Source organism: Plodia interpunctella, chromosome 21 (assembly GCF_027563975.2).
Source record: "Plodia interpunctella isolate USDA-ARS_2022_Savannah chromosome 21, ilPloInte3.2, whole genome shotgun sequence".
NCBI classification, from domain to species: domain Eukaryota; kingdom Metazoa; phylum Arthropoda; class Insecta; order Lepidoptera; family Pyralidae; genus Plodia; species Plodia interpunctella.
The window spans coordinates 2,927,914-2,954,075 of record NC_071314.1 but is presented as its reverse complement, the minus strand read 5'-3'; the positions used below and the strand labels follow the sequence as shown (position 1 = coordinate 2,954,075).

Genomic DNA, 26,162 nt, shown 5'->3' with positions numbered 1-26,162 from the left:
GAGGTTCTATCTTTAATGCCAAACTGGGACATACATGTAAATAAAATAAACAGTTACATTTTATTTAATAATTCTTTTTGTCATCTTTATCATTTTCACCTTTCAACTTGTGTGGATGTCCAGTCGTGTTATGCTCTTTTTTCTCCAGACTTTTCCTTTGCACGCACTGTTGGAAGTACAGCAGGTTCAGCTTCTGAACGTCTATAGAACTCAATCCTTGCCAGTGACCCATTGCCCAGCCATCATTCTGATGTAAATATATACAAATAAATACATGTATCTCATTTTAAAGTTGTTAACAAAAGAAGACTATTAAAGAGAGAGAAAAAGATTAAATCAATAAATATGACCTGACGATTTTGGATGCAACAGAGCAGAAGTGAAAATAAATACAAACATATATAAGTATTTAGATGTCATGTTGTGTCCAACAAATTAAGACTTTAGTAAGAAGTAAACAGAAGTTGGTAACAAACGATCTTACCCAAACTGGATACATAATATTAGCGACACCATCTTTGATTTGCAACCACGGATAATGCATAACGCTCAAGTAGTCGTAGGGGAAACCGACTGAAGCAGCGGGTGGCAGTTTATTTCGGAGCTCTTGTTTTACATCTGTGCAAAAAAAATATTTAAAATTTCTTCGTGAATATGTTGGTTATCTCTGATATACCAGACTGTGTTTAAAGGTTTTAGACTTCGGTAACCACTTTCCATAAGGTCAGTAGTTTTACTCGCTGTCAAAGCTATGACTGCTATATATGCGCTCATGAAATTCTTCAAATTAATTGAGACATTAATGATATTATAAAAATTGTACTTATTATTTTTGATATGTCATCAAAAATGATTCGTAACTAGCTGTTTCATGCAAATAAAATGATATGCATCATGCAAAACACTAGTTCTAGTGAAATAAGGTCCAATCGATCATAGTGCACTCGTTATGTCCAATAATTTAAAATCACTTTAGTGTTAGCTATGATATACGAAAAGAAGAAAAGTAACAACAAGTCATTAAATGAAAAAAAAGTGACCTGGCGTAAGATTTTCCCAAACAATCTTCAGGTATTCGTCTCGATCATGCATGTTGTGTTGGTGATCCAAGCCCAATATGTGGACGAATAAATGCAACAAATCGTTAACAGAGTTAAAGCAGTCTGCGTTGATTTGTATTTCCTGAAATATAATTAATAGCATCATAATAAACATCACGTATTTATAACCACTACTCTTAACTACTACATTTCTAGATTTTTTAGTAAGAGTCTGCTTTACAACTTTTTCTTCTGTATGCCTTATGTATTAATTGTCATGTATTATTTATGTATTATCTCAGAACATTGGCACGCATAATAACATTATTGTCGACATCAATCCACCAATTCTTGAGTTTGCCTCATCTACTAGGACCAGTCAGATCCAGAGATGCGTTTACGCGCAGCGTTTTCCTTCTTTATTTATAAAAAGTTCTATCTATGGGAAAATTATTATAATTAGAAATATACTTGGTCATTTCAATATTAATAGAAAAAGAAATAGAAAAATAATTTACTGTATGGCCTTCTGTCTTCCCAGGTTTTGGACATTTGCATCCTGATTCTAGACCTCGCGTGAGAATTAACATGTTTTCTGCATGTCGACGATAATTTTTGGCAGAACGACGCACACGCTTTTGCCGGTTAGGCCTGCTCTGGCCAGATTTTCTATAGGCTAATCAAATAACATTTAAATATATTAGTTATTTGAATCATATAATTAAGAAATCTACGAAAACATAACTTGAGGGCCATGCGTTAAAATAAAATACTACGAGAAAAATTTAATGGTAGATTAGATTAGAATAATCACTTACTTTGTGAATTTCCTTTTGCTCTTAGTTGTTCAGGCTTTGCTTTATTATCTTCATTTTTCAATGCTGATTCACCGCTCTTTTGGCTTATTTCATTATTTACATCATCGTTTTTATTATCTGATTCATGGCTATCATTAACATCACCCTTCAACTTTTCACGAGCTGCTGTAGTAGTGGAACTATTAGTAGAGGAAGCATCAGCAGTAGAAGCATCAGTAGTAGAAGCCTCAGTGGTAGTGGTGGTACTTTTAGTATTTTTGGTACTTTTATTATTTTTGTTTTCCTTTTCAGTTTCAGAAGAATCTTCAATTTCATCTGATTCTTCGGAAGCGTCGTTGAATTCAATGCAAGTTTCTTTTTGTATATGGCGTATTACCGCTTTAATATTTTCAATCTCTTCGGCACCTTAAAAAACAGTTTTATCTTAAACATTGACATAATTATATGTATAAATAAAATAAATACCTATATAATGCGGCGTGAAGAATCAACGTTCAGATTTTTGTTCTATTCATGTCAGCCACAGAAATTCAATGTAGTTAAATTAGTAAGACTAAATACGAGTGCTCGGAAAACAACTGTTTCCAGCGTTTTTGTCAAGCAGTCTTGCTGTAATATTGTAACCATTGTAACAATTGTGATGTGAAATGAAAGGAGGGATGTTAACCTTCTGTTTGATTTTGTTAACAAATATAAAAAATATACTTAGGTACTCACTGAATTCGACGTCGTCCCTGATCTTGAAGGTTATAACGCCATAAGGCCAAATTCTATCTTTGAAGTATTCCTCAATTTGTGTTTTAGATGCTGTTTGTTTTGGAGTAGGGGGTTTGACCACACTTGGACAAGTTTGCAAAAGATATTTCTGGTTACGATCGACACACTCATTGCCATATATCATGGTAACCTTTTCGACATCTAGCTCACTCAATCCCTTCCTTTGGCCTAGTTTAGCTCCTTCATTTTTCTAAAGAAAATTACGATTTTAGGGGCTTCGATTACAAACACATGGTACATCAAGCAGCGCGTCAGCCGTCATTGTTTTGTGATTATTAGCTCGACGCAGTACTTGACGCCCGTTTGTCCGTATACGAACACAGCTTTTATTTAAGTTTGGTAGGCTTCGTACTTACATCGGCTAGTAAAGTGTACTGGCCGTTCCTTGAAAACGCTCTAGGAGGATAATGCAAGATACTGGAATAGTCGTAAGGTAAGTTCGTAAGCGTGCCTATTGATTTTATATCGAAATAATGCTTGTAACCTGAAAAATTAATTAAAAATTACTTTCTTCAAATTTTGCTTTGATCGGAGGAACGTTTTTTAAGCCTGGTTTTTGTATCACAAATGACATTAGTGACATGGTGTAATTGTCCACGCCATTATTAGTTAAAATTAGTTACTGCAAACGAACTTACCCGGTTTAATATTATTCCATAGTACGGTTATGTGTTCGTCTCTGTCCGGGCGTGTGTGTTCATGAGAGAAACCGAGTATATGCATCACTTCATGTACTATTTCACCCTGTGTCAGGCAGTCGTAGCCGAACACAACCATCTAAAATATTCTCTAGATAAGTTCTATAGCAATAGAGATCTCAAAGCATAGAATAAATTTTATCAAAATCAAATCGTATCTGTATTCCGTTCATGAAAAAGTACCAGCAAACGAGTATCCTAGTTAGTTTACCAGTATTCCACCAAGTTTACCACCAAAAATATGTTAGTATTTTTACGTTTTCTGTGCATACTTGATTTTGTAATTTGGATTATGGTAATATCCGGTGATTTCGGATTGAAATGTTCATGTTGGAATCCTGCTCGTGCCATACGATTTTGTACTTATACCAATCTGCCTCATGTATAAGTCTTCATTGAATTGCTTGGCTTGGATTATTTTCGATGAAGGATATCTCGAGGAAACCCACACACTGGCATACTATTTAATTTACTAGTATGTTTGTATTAGCTACCTGTCATATGTAAAGTCACGTCAGATGACTTAGGTGATTAAATAATATCCTACATTAATGTTGGCAAGAAGAAGGGTTCCTTCGACATACTCATTTTTACTTTGAGAATTAACACCTTATAATTAAAATTTAGTGTGAAGGTTTGATTTCTTTTTATTATAATTGTGAACTTTCGTTTCGGTGGCCGATCCTTTTTGTGGTTTCTGAGCCAGCGGAATAAAAATACTTATAAAACACGGTGCTGTTAATTAGGTACTATTTCTCACCTGAACTCCTTTGTTGACCTTGATAGAATTGCTATGCACGCACTGTCTAATTCCTAGAGGATTCGTGATGTACAGCCATTCCACTTCTTTCAGCGATTTCTTATCTGTGGGCCGGTCCTTCAGCCGCTGCAGCCGGATACACGTGGCTCTTTCGAAGTAATCGAACGCCTTAGTTATTTTCTGTGATAGCTGAGAGTCTATAAATTCACATATAATCACCATTAAATGACATTGGACCCGGCTAGCTATATTATTATCTATTTATAGGGACTAGCTACATATTGTACAAAAGAATAACTATCAAATTTTAGGTTATTTATCATTTTATATTAGGTATCTAACTAATAGATATGTAGGTAACACTTGAGTCGTTCTGAAATTCTCATATTTTAGGAACCTACTCCATTGTTTCCACCTATTCAGTATTGGCACCAGGATGCTTTTAGGGGAACAGGATACGCGACAAACCGGCACTCTCTGTGCTCGTCTCCGTCCGAAAAAAAAATAATTTATTTCATCATCTTACTTAATTTTTCTGTATCACATGTGACAAAATAGTCTGCTATTTTGTCACATGTGATACATAAGATTTTTTTCTTCATTGAGCGGTACGAAATAAAAAGATGCAAAGACAGATGCAAATATAAAAACTGATATCACAAAATCAGTTGTAGAACTTAGGGTTAGTTGCACTGTCAAATTTGTATTGACAGAATGGCGTACTTTGCGTCAAAGTTGACGGTGCAACCCACCCTTAACAAAATTCTCACCGTAAGTGCTAGGGTCGATGAAAAAGGGCACTATTCCGTTGATCCACTTCTTATGCCATGGTACTTCAACTGTTTTGAGGCCCGTGTCTGGATCGTGGTCCACATCTGCAGTCTCCGGGCCCAGCAAAATGGTCGGGGCGAAGGGGTACCTCCGACCAGACTTGTTGTAAGGTACCTATAACAGGAAATTTTCAATAGTAGCTAAATTTTCACAGGTTTGAATAAAGAAATTGACCGATCAGCAATTGGACTTAAATCGGTCAAGCATTACAGTTAAAAATTTGAAAGTTTTTTTATGTACTGAGCATGTTATGAAATTAATCCTGTTAGCTAAATAGTTATTGTCATAATATGCTTAGATATTTTAGGGGGTCGCGGTGATAGCTCTCAAAATTATTGCCGCCAACGAGATTGTAATAACTAAAACAACAGCGACGCGATAGCAAATACTTGCATATATATTGTATCTTCATTATTCCAATTAGCTCTGAAATATATTTACTCTCAATACCTCCACATTAGCAGCTATAGGGGGATCCAAATTCCTTTTTCGATACTGGACTTTCTCTCCGTTTTCCTCTAGATCCTCATATAGTTTGTCCACAATGCTCTCCACCCTTCTGGCATCTGCCAGTTCACCTCCCGGACTTTTGTAAGACGCTGACCGTTTTCCCCTACGAGATGTTTGCTCTTTTGCGTGATAAGGCGTTTTTATTGTATGCATTCCACGCCCGTTCTCCGCTTTTCCTTTGCCCTCGGAAAACATTCGGCACATATCTAACGTGTCTTGGCGTTGCTTTGATACGAGTTTTCTGTCGACTGAAGTTTTATGAAACAATTTAAATGCCGAAACATAAAGCACCCACATAATTATTAAATTACCTAGATTAGAATCTCTCGGTTTATAAATGCTATGTTTTTGAAGAATGTGCCGACATGGCATCATGGTTAGATAAAAATCGATTTGTCTGTTTGCGAGTTAAGATTTCATTGAAAGACATTATTTATACCGCCACGTTAACACCCCACTGTTTGCTCTAGAGGAGGATGCGCCAAAATTAAAATTGATGAAGATATTTGTTCTGTCTGGTTTGTCCTAATACATAATACAATACATTAATACATTTATGTGATCGTCTATGCGTAGTCATATCGGAATTCTGACTGCGTCTGTTCATGAAGGACATTAATGAACGTATATAATACAAATAATCATGAAGTATAGATATATAAATATATTTTTTTAAATTTATTTACCAATCAAAAGTACAAATATGTATTCTAATTTCTGATAACATATATAAACCATGAGGTTTGTCCCTATGTTATGGGCTCGTTTACATCTATACATAAATATTAAACTTATAATACATGTAATAGTACTCACTTTTATTTACTGACAAACTTGGAATCATACATTCCACCATAAAATATTGAATTCCCAAAATATAAATTATTGTCCAAAACATTTTAACCTACAATCCACTCCTAGCTACCATCAATATTTCAACACCTACCTATGAATGTTTATAACAAGTAAAACGATAACATATTGAAATTTTATTTACTCCTTGCTATAAAATATTTATGACTATGTATTGCAGGAAAAAATATATGACAAGAAAACTTAGTTGCTTGTCACAAAGAAATCATAGGGTTCAAAGTTTTCTACGTGACCTAAGGTTACTTCCATTGTCTAAGGGTGATGTAAAGCGTTGGTGGTCCATTAGTTAGGACATCTGCGATCCCAGTTTCAAATTTTACTAGAGCCATATGAGTTTGTATACCAATTTGACTCAAATTTGACCTGAAATATCGTGAGGAGATTGCACTCTATTTGATGATTTATCAGCTAGTAGCATCGCCCAGGAAGTCTTATTTTATTTCTACTTGCTTACTCGCTTCGCCGTGAACTTAGACCTCGCGAACACAATAAATTTTTACAAAATTGTGAATATTTCAAAAACGGCTGAACCGATTTTGATGCCTCACGAACTTAAAATTATATTAGCATATCCTACATACCTTTTAAATTTCATCAAAATCGGACCAATAATGGTTCGAATGTCATCACGTTACAAACATACATGCAATTAATAATATAATAATAATAAATTCAATTTAATCTTGGGCCCAATCACAGATGAGACTGCCCAGCTAGTCTCATCTGTGATTGGGCCCAAGATTATATTATTATTACTATATTATATATATTATATTATTACTATAAAACTAAGTAATTACCCTTTCTTTAATAATTTAAGAAGCCTGACATATGAAGTAGATATACTGTACTTATATAAAAATTTACCGCGCTTATTTCATCAAACGAGCGTTTGTTAATCACCCGAGACACAGACCTATGTCTTGTTCGGGGATGACCTCCAGGAAGGAAGATAGACCAGCAGCCCTTTATTGTCTTCTTTTAGTCTGACCCCCTAACCTATTATATGTATTAACATACTTTGTTGATTAAGGCAAATAAAGGACTATTATTATTATTATTATACAGACATACATACAGAATCGAGACACAATGAATAATCAATTGTTTGACCGACGCATTATCACCGGTTCGTAAGGTAGATGTGTAGCTAGAATTTTAGTCATGTCTTGAACAAAAACTTAATTTAGGATGCTCATTAATTGATCAATCATCGAAGATAACAATGAATAAGCAACTTGCGCGGTATTCAAATATAGGTTGTCATTGTGACCTTTGACGTGCATTCAATTGTACATTCAATAACCCGACATGAGTAGGTTACTCGTAAATGCATTGTGCGTTGCAAGTATCTTCTTGCTAGTACCAACTACCATTCTCCTTAGTTTAGCTGGAGATTATATAGATGGTTACTTTTTATTTTATTGTCTTCTTTCTAAGACATAGTATGTCTGTTACTAAGCTTTCTTATTTTAAACCACGCTACGAATTTTAATGCAATTTTCACTGTTGTGTAGACAATATATTAAAGCAAGTTTATACATACAAAATAGCCTATTAGATCGTGCGAAGCTGGGCCGGTGCTTCTTCTTCTTCTTGTTCGTCGAGTCCTACAGGAGTCTTGCAGCTTGCGACTTTACATATGTTGCTAGCTTATTTTTTTTCGGAATATAATTCTGCCACGGCCAGCGTACCCTTCATATATTTGTACTCTTCATAAGGTTTCCAAAGGTGCACAAATCTAGTAATAGTGCCGGATCGCTAGTAATAACTAAACGTCATGTTAACTCTACTGACCCCCTAACCTAATCCACAGTTGCTTTGGCCGCCGACGTCGCCGCTTCGTCTCCGCACCACAGATTACACCTGTCCAGTTCGCGAATTCGAAATTAGAAAGTTAACTTTTTCCGGCAACGTTGTGTGAGGTTGTGGTGCTGTAGTGGTCTCGAAGACAGTCGCGCGTCGTGCCTTCGATTGAACGCACGTCTGGCATTCGTCGTCAAGTTTGTAAAATCGTGCGTTCTCGTGGTCTCGTGTTGGTTTTGGAACTGCAAAGGATTTTTGCTTTTTGTAAGTAAAACTGCAATTTTTAATGTAAATTGGATAAATTTGACACCTTGCGTTTATTTACCTACCTATTTGTATTGACAAACTAAGTTTTATGTTGCATTAACAAACACATACCTATCGGTATGTGTTTAGTTTATTTTGATATAAAATAAATTGATAAAATCATGACTTAAAGTTGGTTTCATAAATCCATATTTTATTGATAATAATAAATAGCTATTGTAATCTGTTCTAATAATAGCTATGTTTGTTTATGTTAGACCTACTTTCGCATTAAGAATACCTTACTCGTGGAATTCCATAACGCTTATATGTTAGATTTTTTCAATTTTATCAGCTTTAATTTAAGTAGTGCGCAGTGCAAATAATAGCAACAATGCAAATAAATATTAGCGGTATCTAAGAATTATTTTTGGCATGTGATTTGTGCAGCCTAAATTCTAAGAGCCCAATGTATCAAGTATTTAAATAGAAATCAATCGGTTCGTGAAAGTTAGAACAAAATAAAAGAAATACAGATGTGTGCCTTATAAATAACTTAAAGTAAATTAAACGATTTATTTCGGCTTTAATTCGAAGTTTAAAAATAGAAAAATAAAATAAATAAAAATTGTTTATTGGGTAACGAATTATTACATGACAGGTGTCGGATCTTCCTTTTAAGCAAAAGTACCTATGTCTGTGCCAGGAGGCTCCACTGTTACATATAGCAATAGCATAGTATTTTTTTGAGTTTAAGCTTTACGACTATATCATAATAAAATTAGGTAGACAAATAGACTAAATGGCGATTTGACTAGATCACTGTTAGGCTAGACTTATTTGTCTTACAGTTTAAACTCAGACATCCATTCTAAGACTCTGATACCAGGATCTGCTCCATATCATAATCATTGACATTAAATGTATGTAGGTTAGTATTGTATTTATTGTGATAATTAAGATGGAATAACGGTTCAGACTCCGTCGCTGATGGTGCTTCGAAGCTGATGATTCTTTAACGTAACGATATATACATGAATGAATTAAAACTATATAGATCTATTCAAACTAACCATACTAATATTATAAGGAGAAAGGATTTGTATTTTTGTTTTTGTTTGTAATGAATAAACTTAAAAAACGAATGAACCATTTTGATGAAATTTGATACAGAAACAAAACCTTTAGGACTAACATAAGCTACAATTTTATTATGGCTTTACTCGAGCTAAACCGCGGGTCGGATCGCTAGTTGTTAAATATAAGAAAGTGTGGTATTTATATACACTCTATATTGTGATATGGCAGGTTCATCACAATTGACCCCTCTAGAAATCACGTCTCGCCAAGTATCGCTGATATATTCTTAATTGCAATTGGCGCCTCCATCACCCTCTATTATTAATACTCGTAATAGATACGGCTATTAATTTTATCCGTCGGTTCTAAGTGTATATCTATGTGTGTAGTAATTAAGTAAATTCATATAGTAATTAAGGAGTGATTATAAATTTTCTGATTTTCTGATGTTATTTATCCATAGATAAGAGATTTACCAGAAAATTCAACGCCCATTCGGCCCATATAGAAATCAATGTTTCGTAGGGTTTGTTTGCTTGCAAAACAGGGTAATTATTTGTGTGTTATGGATTCTTTATGATTTCTTTGTTACTTTTTTTTTTTTTTTATCTCGCATGTAATTATGAACTAAGGATTTGCCGTATGCGCGTCTTGTATAAAAGTGTACATATAGGACACTTAGTTGTAGTTCTCATACCAAGTGAATTTTGTAATTCTTTATGAGAAATAAATATCTTTAAACCCAAGTAATATTATTGTCCAGGGGGAAAGAGGATTGAGAATTTGACTTGGAATGGAAGAAAATGACCAAATAATGATAAGATATTGCTTCGCTGCGTTCTGTAATCCTCCGCTGCGTTAACGTCCGTCGACGGATCACTGTAGAAATGGTATGGAGTTTCGACGAACGTCAATGTCAAAACTTATTGAAAACAATAGAGCCGCAACGTGCTGCGTCTATCTAGCAATCGGGCAGCAGTCTAACTTGACACGTTTGTAATGACTGTTCATCGAATTTGCAATCAATAGGTGAATGTTGACTATGGTGCTCATCAAGTTACCTCCTGAATTAATCTCTATACTTCGGTAATAGAAATGAGTTTGCAATGTTATATAGTTTGTGTTGTAGACTGTACATTAACTCGCATGTTAAGTTATCCTGTGTTCTTTGTTGTGGCAATAGCGATTGACAATGATTTTGGATAGTTTTGTGCTGTTGACTATACGTTAGAGTAAAGATGGGGGTAGATAGATCCAACTGCCTCCAACTGTACACATAATGTCTCACCGGTTGCGTTTGACTTGTAGTTTCTCTCAGTTATTAATGTTACGTCATCACTAACTTTTGTTTGGCAAAAATGAGCAATTTAGTATAGTTAAACTACATACTGTACCGCGCGTAGTGTGCCGTGGCCGCAAATTATTTAATTTCTGACCCCGCAATACTAAGTAACTAATTTGATTTGAGTCTATTTAAAATTAATCTCCTTTTTTGAAAATAATAATGAGATGAAAGCATTCTGGAATCGAGCGGGAATTGAACCCACGCCCCTGTCTATTCGGGACAGTGTTCTCCTTCAGTTCTTGACAGGTGCCTCTTAAGCTAGTGAAGGCTGGCTATTAGTATTTATTCCTACGTCTCTTTTGTCTCTAAGTGCAGCCGTTTTTGCTATCCGTGTCCATTCTCGGACGTCGGATGTTTGCCAGAGATAAACATTGGTACAAAGTTCGTCTGCAATGTCTGCATGGGTAACTAATTTTCATCTATTGCGTGTCACGCATGATTGAAAAATTATTGAAGTGTTATTATTTTCGTTGTTCTTAGTTCTAAATATATTTTAGTACACATGCAATGATACACAGCGCTGCAATAACAACTGTAATACTATAATACTACGTATGTATGTTTGTTACTCTTTCACGCAAAATCTACTGGACGGATTGTTATGAAATTTGGTACACGGGTAGAATACAACCTGGAATAACCCATGCCTTTTATCGGAAGCGAAGCCTCGGGGCGAAGCTAGTAAACTCATATTAGGTGCCCATTGACTGCGGTGTTGCTTACCATCAGCTTAAGTTCATAGATGTTCTTTATATATATCCCATAATCACGAATTTGTTTTGGCGCTAACTCAATATGTATTATGTATTTATAATGTATAATATCTTTATTGACATAGGACCTGTCGGCCCTTATAACGAGACATCTCAGTAGTGTATCTATATAAAATGATGTAACCTTAATTCGAGTGAACGACAATTATATTTATGAAGTTAAATTACTTAATGGAAAAAGTTGTTTATTGAAATGCCGTTGAACAATTAAATTATGAATATTTATGAATTTATTCAAGACATTTCATATTTGTGACTGTCATTATGTTTATTTAATTTCTATCAAAACAGTCACGCGACGCTTTCAACATATTCATCTCACAGACATCATTCACAAACGACACAAATATTTTTCACGCAAAAGCGAAACAACAGTATAGTGCTAACTACTTATCCACTCGCAGATTGTATAGAATTGAATAGAATTAGGTATATATACCACTTCCATCGAGAAGTACCTATATGTATCTGAGAGTACCTATAACTCAGGAAATGTTGAAATGTGGGATACGTCATATAAAAAGGGATGAATATTTCTTTGTTTAGCTTGTAGTGCGAGTTAAAATCATCGGTTAATGTAAAATCTTAAAAACAAAAACACCAGGGCTGTAAAACCCGCTCAACTTCAGTGTGGTCAAACACTGAAAAAAAAAAGACTTACTTATACACGAACAAGCTTTCGTCAACCTATAACACAAAAAAGTGACCACATAACTTTTGGTAATACGTAACCAAACCAAGGTGGCTTATTTTCTGGCAAACTATACATATAATATGCAATGTACACAGTGAACCGAATGTTAAGTTACCTACCCTGGATATTTATACTGCGGTAATAGCTGCGAGTTTGCAATGAATTTGGGCTTGATGTGCTGTTGACTGTACCTACGTGAGTGAGACTAAGAACCATCTCGATGGTTCCCCAGGAGATAGAATTGACTTTTTTTTCCTAAAAAAATATGATATTAGAAAAATGCAGCACCCGATCGTGTGTTCCAAAACTGTAAAATTTGCAGAACATAGTGATCAATTTTGCTAAAAACATTTCAAGATTAGGTTTGATAATAAATACCAAGACAACAGATAATGACAACAATGTTGGAATTAGAGTTATGGAAACAGTATTTGATAGGATACTGACTGAAGCTAGTGCCTAAGGCCTAGCGCCTTTTTAAATGTAGAAACACAGAAACCACATTGAGCATAAACTACCATTTTAACCAACGCTAATCACGCGTGACTTGGCTTAGCTAACTGGGCATCGTACGAGACACGTAATTGTTATGTGTGCGTTACGTCGAGACATAAGCCGTCGGCACTTGGCGCGACACGCTCGGTGCACGCGGAGAACTGGTCACTAAGAAATTCTTTTTTTTACCGTTTTAAAAATAAAACCATTTGATTTCGTTGCTAATTTTAAAAAGTTAACACACGTCAATGTCAAATTTTCACATTATTTACAAATTTATAACAACATAAATGAATAAATTTCACGGTCCATCCTTTCAAATTACGAACGACATGATAGATAATTACAATTCCAGTATTTAATAAACTTGATACCTATGGAAATTTACTTGATACCTATATTTTTTCTGATGTAGAAATTAATTACGAGATAAAATTACATTAACTTTAGAGAACATTTTTTCGTTGTATGCTGCTCGTTGATGTCTTTTGTAGATCACAACTACCGTTACGTTTTCTTAGTTTTTAATTTGGCTTTTATTTCTTATGGTTCCAAACACGTGAAATGTTTTTACAGTAGATATTTAATGTTGAAAAATATTCAAATATTAGTATAAACCTGTACGTATATTCTAAAGTAAAACATTTAATGACCACGTAAGCAATTTCATAAAAAGGTTTTAATTTATATTGTTAACATAATATAATAAGAATTAAAAAAAAAAAACGGAGTTTAATTTCATTAATGAATTTAATACTCTTGCTTCGCGTCGCATCGCGCCGCGTTGTCTCAACGAGTACTCGGGGTAAGACATACAAAGTCGAGCCGGGAGATGAAAATGACGTACCTTGCGGGACTTTCACGCGGATGCTGTAGAAAGCGAGGCCCGATCAGCGCCCGCCCGATCCGATGTACCGGTGTAAGAGACGACAGCTTATTAGATTTATCTGCGTAGATAGACAAAACTATACAATTCGTCATATTTTTCATTTATACATATTTTATGACTCAATAACATTGCAAAGTGAAACAAGTTCAAGTTTACTTTCGTACTCAAACTTTTTTCAATATTTCTTTTTACAAAAGCGAATTGTTTTTCTTTAGAATTTCAACGATGACCCGAGGTTTCCCGGCGTCACAGCCTTGAATTTCACCAAGAACATTCGAAGATGAGATGGAGAGAGAATTTTTTGACAGACGTATTATTTTTTTGAAGAGTTGTTATATTTTCATAAACTTACATAGATATATTCATGCCAAAGCTAGGGTCTACATGATCGCGTTGTCAGTAAGTACATCTAATCTACATGACGTCAAATAGAGAAATATAATTTGACCTATTATAGCTGCCATCATAAAAAAGAAGAAAGAAAGTAGTAATCAAGTGAAAAAAATTGACTGCCTAGCAACGATGCACTACGGCGTACACATTAAAAAACACTCGACAGACGTCGCGCATCTCCGCCGCGCTGGTCGCGTCAGTGTCACATCTCCCATTCTTCCCGTATTACTAATTTTTCCGCAAGTCGCCCCTGGTCATGTGGTGTGGAGCTAAAACTCGCGTGATGTGGATAATCAGAAAGCGTTCTTTTCCACGCGAGGTTCCGCTCGGCCGGCTGTGCGGTAACAAGAGCATTGCGTCTCGTTTACCTAACGAAAGTACATTCCTCTGCAACCTGTTTCCGTGATCGTTAAAATTCACACTAATCTTTCATTTGCGCGTCCACTATATATATATATATATATATAAATAGCATTACAGTTGATAATTATGTTTATTATTATAATTTGTACATGGGATAATATATATTTTATATTTTTCATACAATATTGTGTTTTGATAAAGGTGTACGGTACACTAAAAGAATCGTGCTCGTGCTAAGGCAAAAAGAGAACGCGGTGTTCTATGAAGGTCAAAAGGCTCGCCTAGGCTTTGATAGGCTAGTAAGTGCGCTATTTTGCCTATATTATATATCCATCCGACTTGTTTCATCGTAAATTGGTTCGAATGCCAAGCTTAATGGTGAATAGAATTCTTTATCAACAATATTTGGAAAAACAAAAAGATTACAGCTACATATAATGAAAAATTGGTTAGGTTGGTGAGACATTTATAAATTAGTAATAAATAAACACGATAGAAAGACAAAAGTATCTATGATAGCTTCGCATTTTAGCACATTGCCATATTGCTCTCAAAAGGCAATTAAAAGAAATTAATACTGCAATATCATACCTGTTGATACTTTCAAGGGTTCCGTGTAAAAAAATCCGCACGCCGCAGAACATTGTCCTTCAAAATTGAGCATTGTCAATAGAAAACTAATTGGCTACAGCTTCCGCAGCGCGCTAGCGTTTTACCAGGATATGGTGGAAGGCCAGAGGATCCCTAACTGTGCCAGGGCAGCCTAATAACAGGTGTGGTGGTAACGATTACTTATCAGAATCGTTTTTAGCATTTATCCTAATCCCAACTTATTATTAAATATATTACATACGAAAGAAAGTTTGTTTGTTACCTCTTCACGCTCTATCTACTCAAAACTTGCAACTTTAAAATTTTACATGTAGTTTGAAGTACGGAGAGGGACATAGGGTACCTGTTGTCCTTTTCTAGGGCGGAACCACACGCCACATATTCGTGTATAAACGCATCTGAGCTAAACTTCACTAACCTGCAGGCCTACCATCAACTTTTACAGAACGATTCCATTGCAACTCAATTAAATTTAGGAACCTAAAATTTAAGTCGATGGTACGAATTTGCGATGCAGTTCAGTTTAGGTCGTAAATTGGTTCGCGTTAAGAGATGATGGTAAGCCCCCAGATCCATCCTAATCCGGATTTTGCCAGTAATTTCTTTCAATGGTCAAATCAACGGTTCGATGTAATGGAAATTTCTGGCAACAACTGGATAAATTTAGCCTAGGACAGAGAAGATTGGCGTAGACAGAAAGAGACTTATGCCCAGCAGTGAATCACAGTGATGATATCAATTAGGTAGATACATGTATAGGCACAGATATAAATAACTTATTGATACATAGACACGGAATTGACAAAATGTAACTTGAATAAATTACTTATGACTCTATTTGAATACACTACATGGGATTTTAAGTCATGTCATGTTCTTGCTTAGAGAAACCTACTGAATAATTTATGTCTTCGAGTTTCAAAAGTAAATGACACACTCACAAAATGGTTATAAATATTATTCACAAGTCACTTTGTTGGCAGAAAATTATACAAAACAATAGTTAAATGATATTGTAATTATTGTTTGTGTTAAGAAGGGTTATAATTAAGTTGGCTATGGCAACATTGTTAAATTTGTATTACAAAAACAGAGCCGAGCGAGACCAGGCCGAGTAGCTGTATTCATCTTGTGGTCTATCTTTATAGTTAGCAATAACCCTAATTTTAATTACAATCTTTAGTTGATAAATTTTCTTCCTCTTTAATACGTTCCTAATATATTACCTATCGGCAAACCATTTGCTAAAATTACACTTACATTGCTGGAATTCCTTGCAACAAAAAATCTCGCGTACAAATAACGCAATGTACGTATATTCACGTCGGCATCTGAATTCATTGATAGCGTATAGGCGGCGGCAGATAACTGATGAAGACGAGGAATCGTCGGGGATTAAAAATGATATAGCTATACCGTATTCCAAGGCCACGTTCTGCTGTATATATCTAACTAGCTTTTGCCCACAACTTCGTATGTGAGTAAATATCCATTTCCCGTGGGAATTTCAGGAAATTCCCCAGGGAATCTATGTGCCAAATTTCAGCTTCCTACGCCCAGAAGTTTCGGCTCTACGTTGTCTGTCAGTCACTTAGTAACGGAAGAGTTTTATATATATTGAATGATTGGTGGAATTGATCTCATTTCCACCAATTTTAGGAATCAAGCCTATTGAAAAAATCTCTAGTATTATACCTTTGAAAGACGTTTAGAGCCAGATTATATTGCTACTTTGCGTCACGTCATGTTACTCCGTTGTGCTCCAATGTTTTTCATAGGGTTTGACACTGACCTGAGTCGACGAATCTCCATAGAATTTCTGCGTCCCGTCCACGGATGTCAACACAATGCAGCACGACTGAGCAATGGAGCCTGGCTCTTATAATCTGCGGAGCAGAAGCAGCAGTCATATACTATGTTTTTATTTCGCCCCACGCAAGATAATAAAAATGTTACGTTGTATTTCAGTTGGCAAATTTCAGTTTCAGAGAGTGCGTGCGCGCAGTATGGCGGCGACCAAATACTCTCATCCGTTCCTGCGCGGCCTGAAACCGTTTCCGGAGGGATATGACGAGGAGATCCAGCAGGTCAGAGAATGGTAAGTCAACAAATAATTCATTTATTTCATTAACTTTACAGTGGAATACTTACATATTATAAAAAGTTGCGTCTGTCTGTCTGTATGATAAATTCAAACACTAAAGGATTGATTTACTATGTTATCAATAGACAGTGTGATTCCTATGGGTTTTGGTGTATAATTGATTAGGATTTTACCCGAGCGTAGCTGGGACGCGCTGGTATAATATAAATAAAATAAATAATCCTTTCTTTCACACTTTTGAGAAGATGAGAAATAGAGAACTTGTATAACCTGGAATACATGAGTTTAAGCAGAGTGCTAAGGTATAGCCAGTGAAATTATAAATGCAATACAATGTGGTCAGCTTATTAAGTGTTGGCACTGACAGACCTGACCTTGAAACATTCGCAATATTATATTACGCTGTTCATTGAATGCATAACGCGTCATATTTCGTTTGTTTTCTATCACGCTATATAGTTTTTCATAGCTTCACATATAATTTCACAGTTTATTAACTGTGAAATTATATGTGAGAAAGAAAAATAATTGAATTGGTTAATTTTAGACGATTAATTGTGTTTATACCCTATTAATCATGAGTAGCCAAAAAAATATTTTGAATGAATAGAAGAAATACTGAAAATAATTAATTGTAAAATTCATGTTGTAACCACTTTCATTTGTAAATTGATATATATTTCGAAACATAATTCATCGGATATAGTTACGTGACTTTTATGAAATTCTGTTTTAATAATTAAACAAAAAACAAGGACCGTATTTAAAATGGATTTACATTACGAATTTTATTTCTCAAAATTAAAAAATAACATAAGTATTGGACTGATATTTTATTCAAACGTAATGTAATACTCGTAAATCAACAAGCCAATTTGCTCCTACCGGAAATGACCAGAAATAACACTAACAATTTTTGTTAGGTGTTCATACATATATGTAAAAAAGCATACTTGGAAACCAGCACTGTCCTTCGGAGAATTTTCAATGAAATTCCATTCTATTCTGCTTTCACCTGCCTAGCGAAATTACGTCACTTGACGACCGGTCACTGACTTCATATACATATGGACATAGAAATGGAACGACCAGAAAGCTATCTCCATATTTTTTTTTTCATATTTATCCATTTTTTTTTGACAGTGTGACCACTAGGTCATGACCTCTTGATAGACTTCGAATTACTGCAATGAAATGGTGGATATTGTATCCGTGTTTTCTTACAAATGTGAAGTGTGTCTGGTAAAGTTTTGTTTGCTCAGTTAAATTTGAGATAGATGTTATAAATACAAATGGAATATTAATAAAGGCAATTGTTTTTATTATATGACGTGTGCACACGCTATGTCCCCATGCAAACTTCAAAGGACCGGGTCACGGCCCGAGAATTAATTATTAGACAATTATGCAGGGTTATTATACCACATTTCCACTATCATTATCTTTATAACACTATACTGCTAAGGAAATTTTAATATAAGCTACGTAATTCTTCATACAAACTTGTTAAGGCTACATTTGACATGTAACTTCATCGTCGTTTGACCTTGCGCACGTTCATTTAGTCGTTTTACGTGACAACGTCTTAAATTAGGTTGCGGCTGGGAGTCACTTATGAAAAAGTGTAACGCCCGGTAACGTTACGATGAGTCACCGAACGAGAGAGAGGCCCGCCGAATGCCTTGCGTCTCTCTCCCACTCAACTATGATCGGTCTGCCGCGCGCGTAAAAAGACGTTGTCACGTAAAATCTTCGCCCGTAAAACCGACTTTACAGGCAACCATTTTTTTTTTTGAAGAGCGGTACTCTGTCAGACTCAAGTTTTTGTAACTTAATTGTCAACTCAAATGTTGTAATTGTAACAAAAAGAAACATTAAATGTAATTTTTCTTTTTTTGTTTGAGTGTGTTATAGGTATCTTCTACAACTACCTACCGCTACAACTAGCCGCATGCACACTTCACGTAAAACAGTTTGCAGTAATACACGCATGGAATGAATTGTGTATGAAATAAATGGAATTTGAATTGAAATATTCTTAATTCAATAACAATGCCGACTTGGAAGCCATGCATTACGGCACGGTACATACAGTACATCCCAACCAACTGGTAAACAAAGTAGTCTCCGGTTACGTGTAGTTTACATTTAGCTTGACGTATGCTACGTCAGCACGACACTGCCTCCACCGGTTTTCATGTGCCTCTGTGTTTTTAGGGTTCTGTCTGTACCCAAATGGTAAAACGAAAACCTATTACTAAGACTCCGTCCGTCTCTCTGTCCATTTGTTATCAGGCTGTATCTCGTGAACTGTAATTACTGTCACAGTTGAAATTTTCATATACGATGTATATCTGTGGCCGTCATAATAGCAAGTACTAAAAACAGAATAAAATAAATATTCAAGGGGTCTCCCATACAAGAGACGTAATTTTTATTGCTGTTTTTTTTGTTGTTTATACACCCATACTTTTCGTGAGCGAATACGACTCGCACTTGACCGGTTTTGTATTAAATGCGTGTCAATTACTGGAGGAGGCAGTTATTTGCTCCAGTTAAGTTGGTTGTCGCGGAGAAATGTGGACGAATTTAAAGTGTAACACATTTTCGTTTCTTTATAATAAAAGTGAATTTCGCGAAGTCATACGCCGTTATATTTAAAATCGTGGTTTAAGTGTGTGATTTCAGAGCAGTTTACATAGGTATATAGAAATGTTTGCTCGTGTACTCCTCTACCTAAAATTCTGACCCCCATCATTCATAAAAAAGTATAATCAATCATAATCTAAAATATGCTTTTTCACATTGACATAACGAAACAAAATATACTTTTTTATTAATAGCGGGTATAATTATAGAACCTTTAGGAATTGTTCTATTTAAAAATAAAAATTTTCTATGGTCTTAATAATACGCATTTTCAAATTGCAGAGAATATATTCTTATCATAGCACTTAAAATATAAGATCTGATTGATGTCCTGAAAACCTTAGGTCTTAAGGATATGTGCCATGAAGTTTATTATCCCGTTTTTATACTCCTATTTAGTTTTAATCCAAGAATTGTCTACGAATAAAACAAAAAATGTATCAAATATGTTGCATCTTGATGAGTCATTCGGTGTTTTTAATTGGAGATTTAAAATGTCGGTCAGCTTTCGCCGTTATATTTGTTTAAACCTGAAACAGCACGTGCACAGACAAAAGAGATTACTTACAGTAAAGTATAGTCAGCATCATTATAATATTTATTACAGACAAATAAACAATAGCGGGGGCGTCGCTGCTGTTAAATGATTTCTACAATTTAGTTCAATTTCTGCTTTTGGGTCTTAATTCCTCGTCATATATAGTAAGTAGGCATTAGTACTATTACCGAATATTTTCACCAGTCGAATCACTACTTTTCTTTCAAATATATTTCATTGTAGACCACTGGGAACTAAATAAAATGCTCAATAGTCATCCTTAAATATTATAAAAGTCCCTGTCGCGTTTGTCTATTGTTTGTACGAACGCGATAAACTCCTGTGTGATTTCTGAGGCAGGTTTAGATGTGTACTTTATTATTTGCGTCCCGGGGCTTTGCTCCCGTGGGAATTACGAGATAAAAAGTACCTTATGTGTTATTCCAGGTTATATTCTACCCGTGTACCGAGTTTCATAACAATCCGTCCAGTAGATTTTGCGTGAAAGAGTAACAATACACACATACATCCTTACAAACTTTCGCATTTATAATATTAGTAGGATTATGCTTTTATCGAGTGAAACCGGGACGGGCCGCTAGTATATTATGATATAACAATACTTGTAACTAATGAGAGAGTTATTTATGTATTTATAATGAAACACAATTTTCTCGAATTTGGTATTAGGCCAAAAATTTGATATGATCTGCATAGAGATGTGTAATTATCGTGAAAGTACGACGTCATCAGTGCAATGATATAAGTTTCAAACGGGGCCTATAAAATAATGATGATTAATATACATAATTATGCAGCTACGCTTATTCTACAAGCCATTACTGAGGCATAATTTCAACAAGTTCTACGAAAATATGTTATAAAAAAGTATAATAATCTTCATGATTATCATTTTACGTTCGAAGTCAACCTAAGGTTAGCAGGAAGAAATTGCATTTGAGATAAGTCCGTTTTGCGCTCATTTATGTTTATAACTTACTAGCCTCGGAGCTTGTCGTTAGAGACGTCAGCGAGAGACATTAGTCGAGGGTCGACAAACTCACGAGTTGTAAATCGTACTTTATTTCGAGTGCTTTATACGACACCTGCCTACGACGTTAATAAAATTAATAGAATAAAATACAATTTCTAACACTTATTATTATATATTACAAAAACGTCAATCAAATATTCACATAGTTCGTATTTGTTAACAATAAAATCATATATTTTGCCAGTCTGCATTTTAAAAAAGAATATTCATTGCTGTCGTTAAATATTGATGTAACACGACGAAATTGTGTTTGGATCTGTTTAAATTACGTTTGTATGCAGCGATGTTCACATTTATTTCGACCGGGTTAAAATAATTCCCAAGGGAATAATGGATTTTCATAAAAAATATCAGGCCGGTTTTCGTCAGATTACTTATACTTTTTATTTTTATTTTAAATTCAAGCCATTTCAACATCATCTGTTTACTACATATAATGGCACAAAAAGTATATCGAATTACAGTAAATAAGCAATTGCTGTATGTACCGAGAGGTAGTAATGACCGGAGATGGTTACTGCCCAATTGACGGAGCAATCAAGCGGTGGCTGATTTCCATTTTGTTTGCTGAAGGACTTCAAGATTATTAGACACAGACAACTAATATTTTAATTGCTTTATTTAATATTTTCCTTTTATTTTCATCTTATCTTATTTTTCTATTCTTTTTTTACGTTTTGTTCTGCTTAGTGCCATCTCGAATTTTCACGTCACATTATCAGAGATTGTTGGTGGAATTTTTCAAAATAATTTATTTGACCATTGTAAAAAAACAATAAATACATCCATTTATATGTTAGATTGTTTTCTGAAGAATAGTTTTATTTACTTCAAGCAGAAGCTTGAAGTGCTCTTAGAATCATAAACAAACATACAAAAAATGCACCGAATTTTGAAACGACTCGCAACTGCCAACAAGAGGCGCCCGACATTGAATAGGTAGTTTTCAGTTCTATTAAGTTTTTAAGATAATAATAATATAGTTTTAATTAATTACATTTAGTTAATGCCTATGATTAATTATACCGATGTTTATTAAACAATTAATATTGTAAACAAAATCTGCAATAATAAAAAAAGGGTTGTTAACGAAACCAATCTAACCATTCCAGGATGAAAAGCCAGCCGCACTTACCATACATCTCTGATGACTTCATCATGCTGTTCCTGCACTCCAACATGTACAAGGTGAAGGAGACCAAGGAGACCATCGAGTGGTACTTCACCATCAGAGCCAACACTCCCGATCTGTTCAGCAATAGGGACCCGCTGCTGCCGAAGAACAAGGCCATTTTAGATATCACGTGAGTATTCAAGCGCAATTTTTATGTTATATTCGCTCCCGTGGGAATTTCGGGATAAAAAGTATCTTACGCGTTATTCCTGGATATATATTCTATCCTTGTACCAAACATACATACTCACACACATCGTCACAAACTTTCTCATTTAAATATTAGTACGACAGGATTAATTAATAATTAATAAATATTAATTAATACAAAAGATGGATGGAAATAATTAGAGACAGGGATACATGAAAGGAGAGCGACGAGTACCTATGTTGAAGCTATAAAAAAATACTACAATGCTAATATTATAAATGCGAAAGTTTGAATGTGAGTGTGTGATGTTTATTAATCAATTACACAAATTTTTCTTAACGGATTTCTTTGAATTATAGCACATGATTAGAACTTAACTTAGGAGTCTTAATAAAATTTTGAACTATTGTGGTGAAAACGGCTTGTGAGATAAATCCAAAAAGACAAAAGTACTAAAAGTAGCCGGTCTCATAATATACATAACAAGTCGAAAAGCATTTTCCTAGGAGAAGATTTATGGTGCTGTTGAATAAATTGGTCACCAACAAAAGCGAGCCACTATCAATAAATAGCAGTACACAAACTGCATTCAGGAGCCTGCAACTGGTTCCCGCTGATAAAAATTTAAGCGGATAACATAAAACATTCATCTACTCGGTTCTTCGACTCATGCCACTATTATTTTATCGCTCAAAACCTATGATAATTTTTGTGAAAACTTGCCGAAATATTTTTATGAAGGTCTTTTTTTATATACTACTGAGTAAGCAAACATACATGCGGCCCTCATGATGGAAAGTGGTCGCCGCAGCCGATTATAAAGACCGGTGCACGTTTTCTTGTCTGTATTTGTAACAAATGGTGTGCGTACGCGCCTTTATGGTACAGTCAAATCAATCTACAATGTCACATTAAAAAAGATTGCACTTTTAGCATTTTTCTGCATTTACCAAACAAGGTCATTGTTCGTTCTTCCGCTTGCCCCAGAAACAGACTATAGCATAACTACTCGTAACATGTAAAGCTATTGTGCAGCGTGGAGCTGTGTCATCAATCCCACGGTGCGGTGGCATAATGACCTTCGATCGACGCGTGGAAATTTGCTGATCACACGCCACCTAGTGTCACGGTCTTACACATAGTGATTGTCCGTTTCTAACTATTTAGCCTAATATTCAAATAGGAAAAATATCAGTATGTGCAAAGGACAGAACCGGAAAATAAATGACTATGACGACAATAAAAATATTGTGTCAAAAATTTCATTTAAAAAAAATATATATTATATATTATTATGATTTTCTTTTCATTTCAGACACATGGTGGCGCTTCCCAACACCACGGCGGAAGGTTACCACGTACTGCTCTACCGGCTGTCAGACTTCGACTACAGCAAGCTGAACTTCGCCGACGCAGTGCGCGTGTTCTGCATGTTCAACGACGTGAAGTTGTCCGAGGATCGACTTTCGGAGGCCTACATCGTCATCTTCGATATGAAGGGGTGCAGTCTCGGCCATCTGACCAGAGTTACGTTGCCTGCGCTTAGAGCCTTCATGCAGTATATACAGGTAGGACTATAGTTGTCCAATGTCTAAACTCTTTGTATACACCACAAGATATCTTATTATGTGTGCCTAAATGTCATTTGCGCATTACTCCGAAAGTATTTGTCATTACATATCCTGAACTGATCTTCTGATTTTCACTAATCGTTTTATGCTCCCGGCTTCACGTAGTCCGAGGTCCGCGCTAATATTAGATTGAACTAAATGATCTCTTTGAGAATGCTATGGTTGCCTATCAGCTGTCAAGTGTTTACATCCCTTAGTCGCTCCACGGAAGGATATGGAGCGGGTACAAACACCGTCAAGTTCCAACTCCTATCCTATTCTAAATAATATGAGCAGTCATACATACACACGTAAGCATATCAAAGTTATGTGTGTATGCTACGTTGTTCACTTTGAGGGGTAATCATTGACTATATCGTTATTTTATTATTGTGACATGTCATAATGTAAAAACATTGTGCATTTATAATACAACCTCGTACATAGCTAATTAAATATTGCAAAGCGCATACGATTATTTGGTGTAATAACATTGGTAAGATTACTCTTGTACAGCAACCAACACATCATACTGACACTTCATTTGAAATACATTTCGGGGGAACTGAACTTATAGTTGACTGTACTATTAAGAGAAACGGTGGATAATGATCATAAACTATTAACTAACCGCCATCTTGGTCGTAATTTCCCGACGAGAAAAGTGAAATTGATGTTAACTCGTAAACTTCTTGACCCCTTTGGGAATCAACTTAGTAGAATCGAGTAATATGGAAGGGGATATTCTTAGACGTTGGACGTAGAAGAAATAAATAGATAAAAAGTAACTAAATAAGTAGATAAAAAGAAAAATATGAATTTTATTTACAAAGAAATAACATCAGACGCAACTTCTAACCATGTTATAGTGTCTTAGGCGTTAGCATTTTCAGTAATTATTTTTCGAAATGGAAATGGAGATTTTAATTTAGAATGTGTAGGCTAGGCTTGAATTAATATTTGATTTATTTGCAACAAAGTTCAACAATAAATACTGTAAACATTGTTTACAAGTTAGGATTCGTAAGAAAAAAACGAAGTGAGTCTTATAAAGAGCCAAATATAAATAGGCACAAGTTCGATTTTCATTTCGATATCTCAACAGGCACCTACTTTGTTTCGTAGATTAATTTTATCTTGTATGATTACAGAACGGACATCCCTGTCGTTTGAAGAAGATCCACGTAGTCCACACAGTTTCCTTCATAAATCAAGTTATGTGCCTCGTCAAGCCACTGATCCATTCCAATTTACTGAACCTTCTCAACTTCTCCTCTGACGGCCCAGCGTCTGTCGTGGACAAGGAGCTCCTCCCTCAAGACTACGGTGGCCCCTTACCACCAGTCAAACAGCTACACGAAGAGCAGAGAAAGAATATGGAAGAGAACTATAGAGAATGGCTTATAGAGACTGAGATGTTCAAGGCTGATGATAAAAAGAGAATAAAGAAACCCAGCAAAGGCATGTTTGCCAGTCTGACGAGCACTTTCAAAGGTCTGGACATCGACTGACCTGTAGCTATGAAACAAGCATTGGTACCTGATATATTGGATACGTATAAATACTATGTTACGGTGCTATTGGGGCAATATTCTTGTTTATATTTTGTTATAAAAAATGAACAGGTTTTCAAAAATATATTTGCTTTTCAAAAATATATTCGCTAGATTTGCTTTTATGATTTGGTAGATTTTTTTATATATTTTTTAAAATTTCACTCCGTATGTTCCATGTTGGTAAGTAGTTTTTTTATGGTCGTGGGTATTCGTCGGGCTATGAACGCTATGATATTTATTTAGAAAATTTGTTAATTCTATGCTATTTTAGTTTTTCTTAGGGAGTGTGTTATTTAAAGTTTGCCCATTGTTATTGTTAACAC

The 26,162-nt window shown here is 35.1% G+C and overlaps 2 protein-coding genes across 2 annotated transcripts; one reads left to right on the top strand and one right to left on the bottom strand.

The window, feature by feature from the left end:
• Positions 1–41: 41 nt before the first annotated feature.
• LOC128679227 (uncharacterized) lies at positions 42–6,411 on the bottom strand. The gene is made up of 12 exons (XM_053761321.1): positions 6,251–6,411; positions 5,375–5,682; positions 4,864–5,038; positions 4,094–4,290; positions 3,274–3,412; positions 2,992–3,119; positions 2,576–2,825; positions 1,859–2,263; positions 1,559–1,716; positions 1,041–1,182; positions 485–618; positions 42–247 (listed from the first exon to the last, which is right to left on the bottom strand). Exons 1-12 carry the CDS (start codon positions 6,330–6,332, stop codon positions 65–67), a joined length of 2,301 nt encoding a protein of 766 aa, XP_053617296.1. The 5' UTR covers positions 6,333–6,411; the 3' UTR covers positions 42–64.
• Positions 6,412–8,222: 1,811 nt separating this feature from the next.
• On the top strand, positions 8,223–25,930 carry LOC128679226 (clavesin-1-like). Its single transcript, XM_053761319.2, has 5 exons — positions 8,223–8,377; positions 16,986–17,101; positions 22,461–22,652; positions 23,989–24,241; positions 25,435–25,930. Exons 2-5 carry the CDS (start codon positions 17,010–17,012, stop codon positions 25,792–25,794), a joined length of 897 nt encoding a protein of 298 aa, XP_053617294.1. The 5' UTR covers positions 8,223–8,377; positions 16,986–17,009; the 3' UTR covers positions 25,795–25,930.
• The last annotated feature ends 232 nt before the right edge of the window (positions 25,931–26,162 follow it).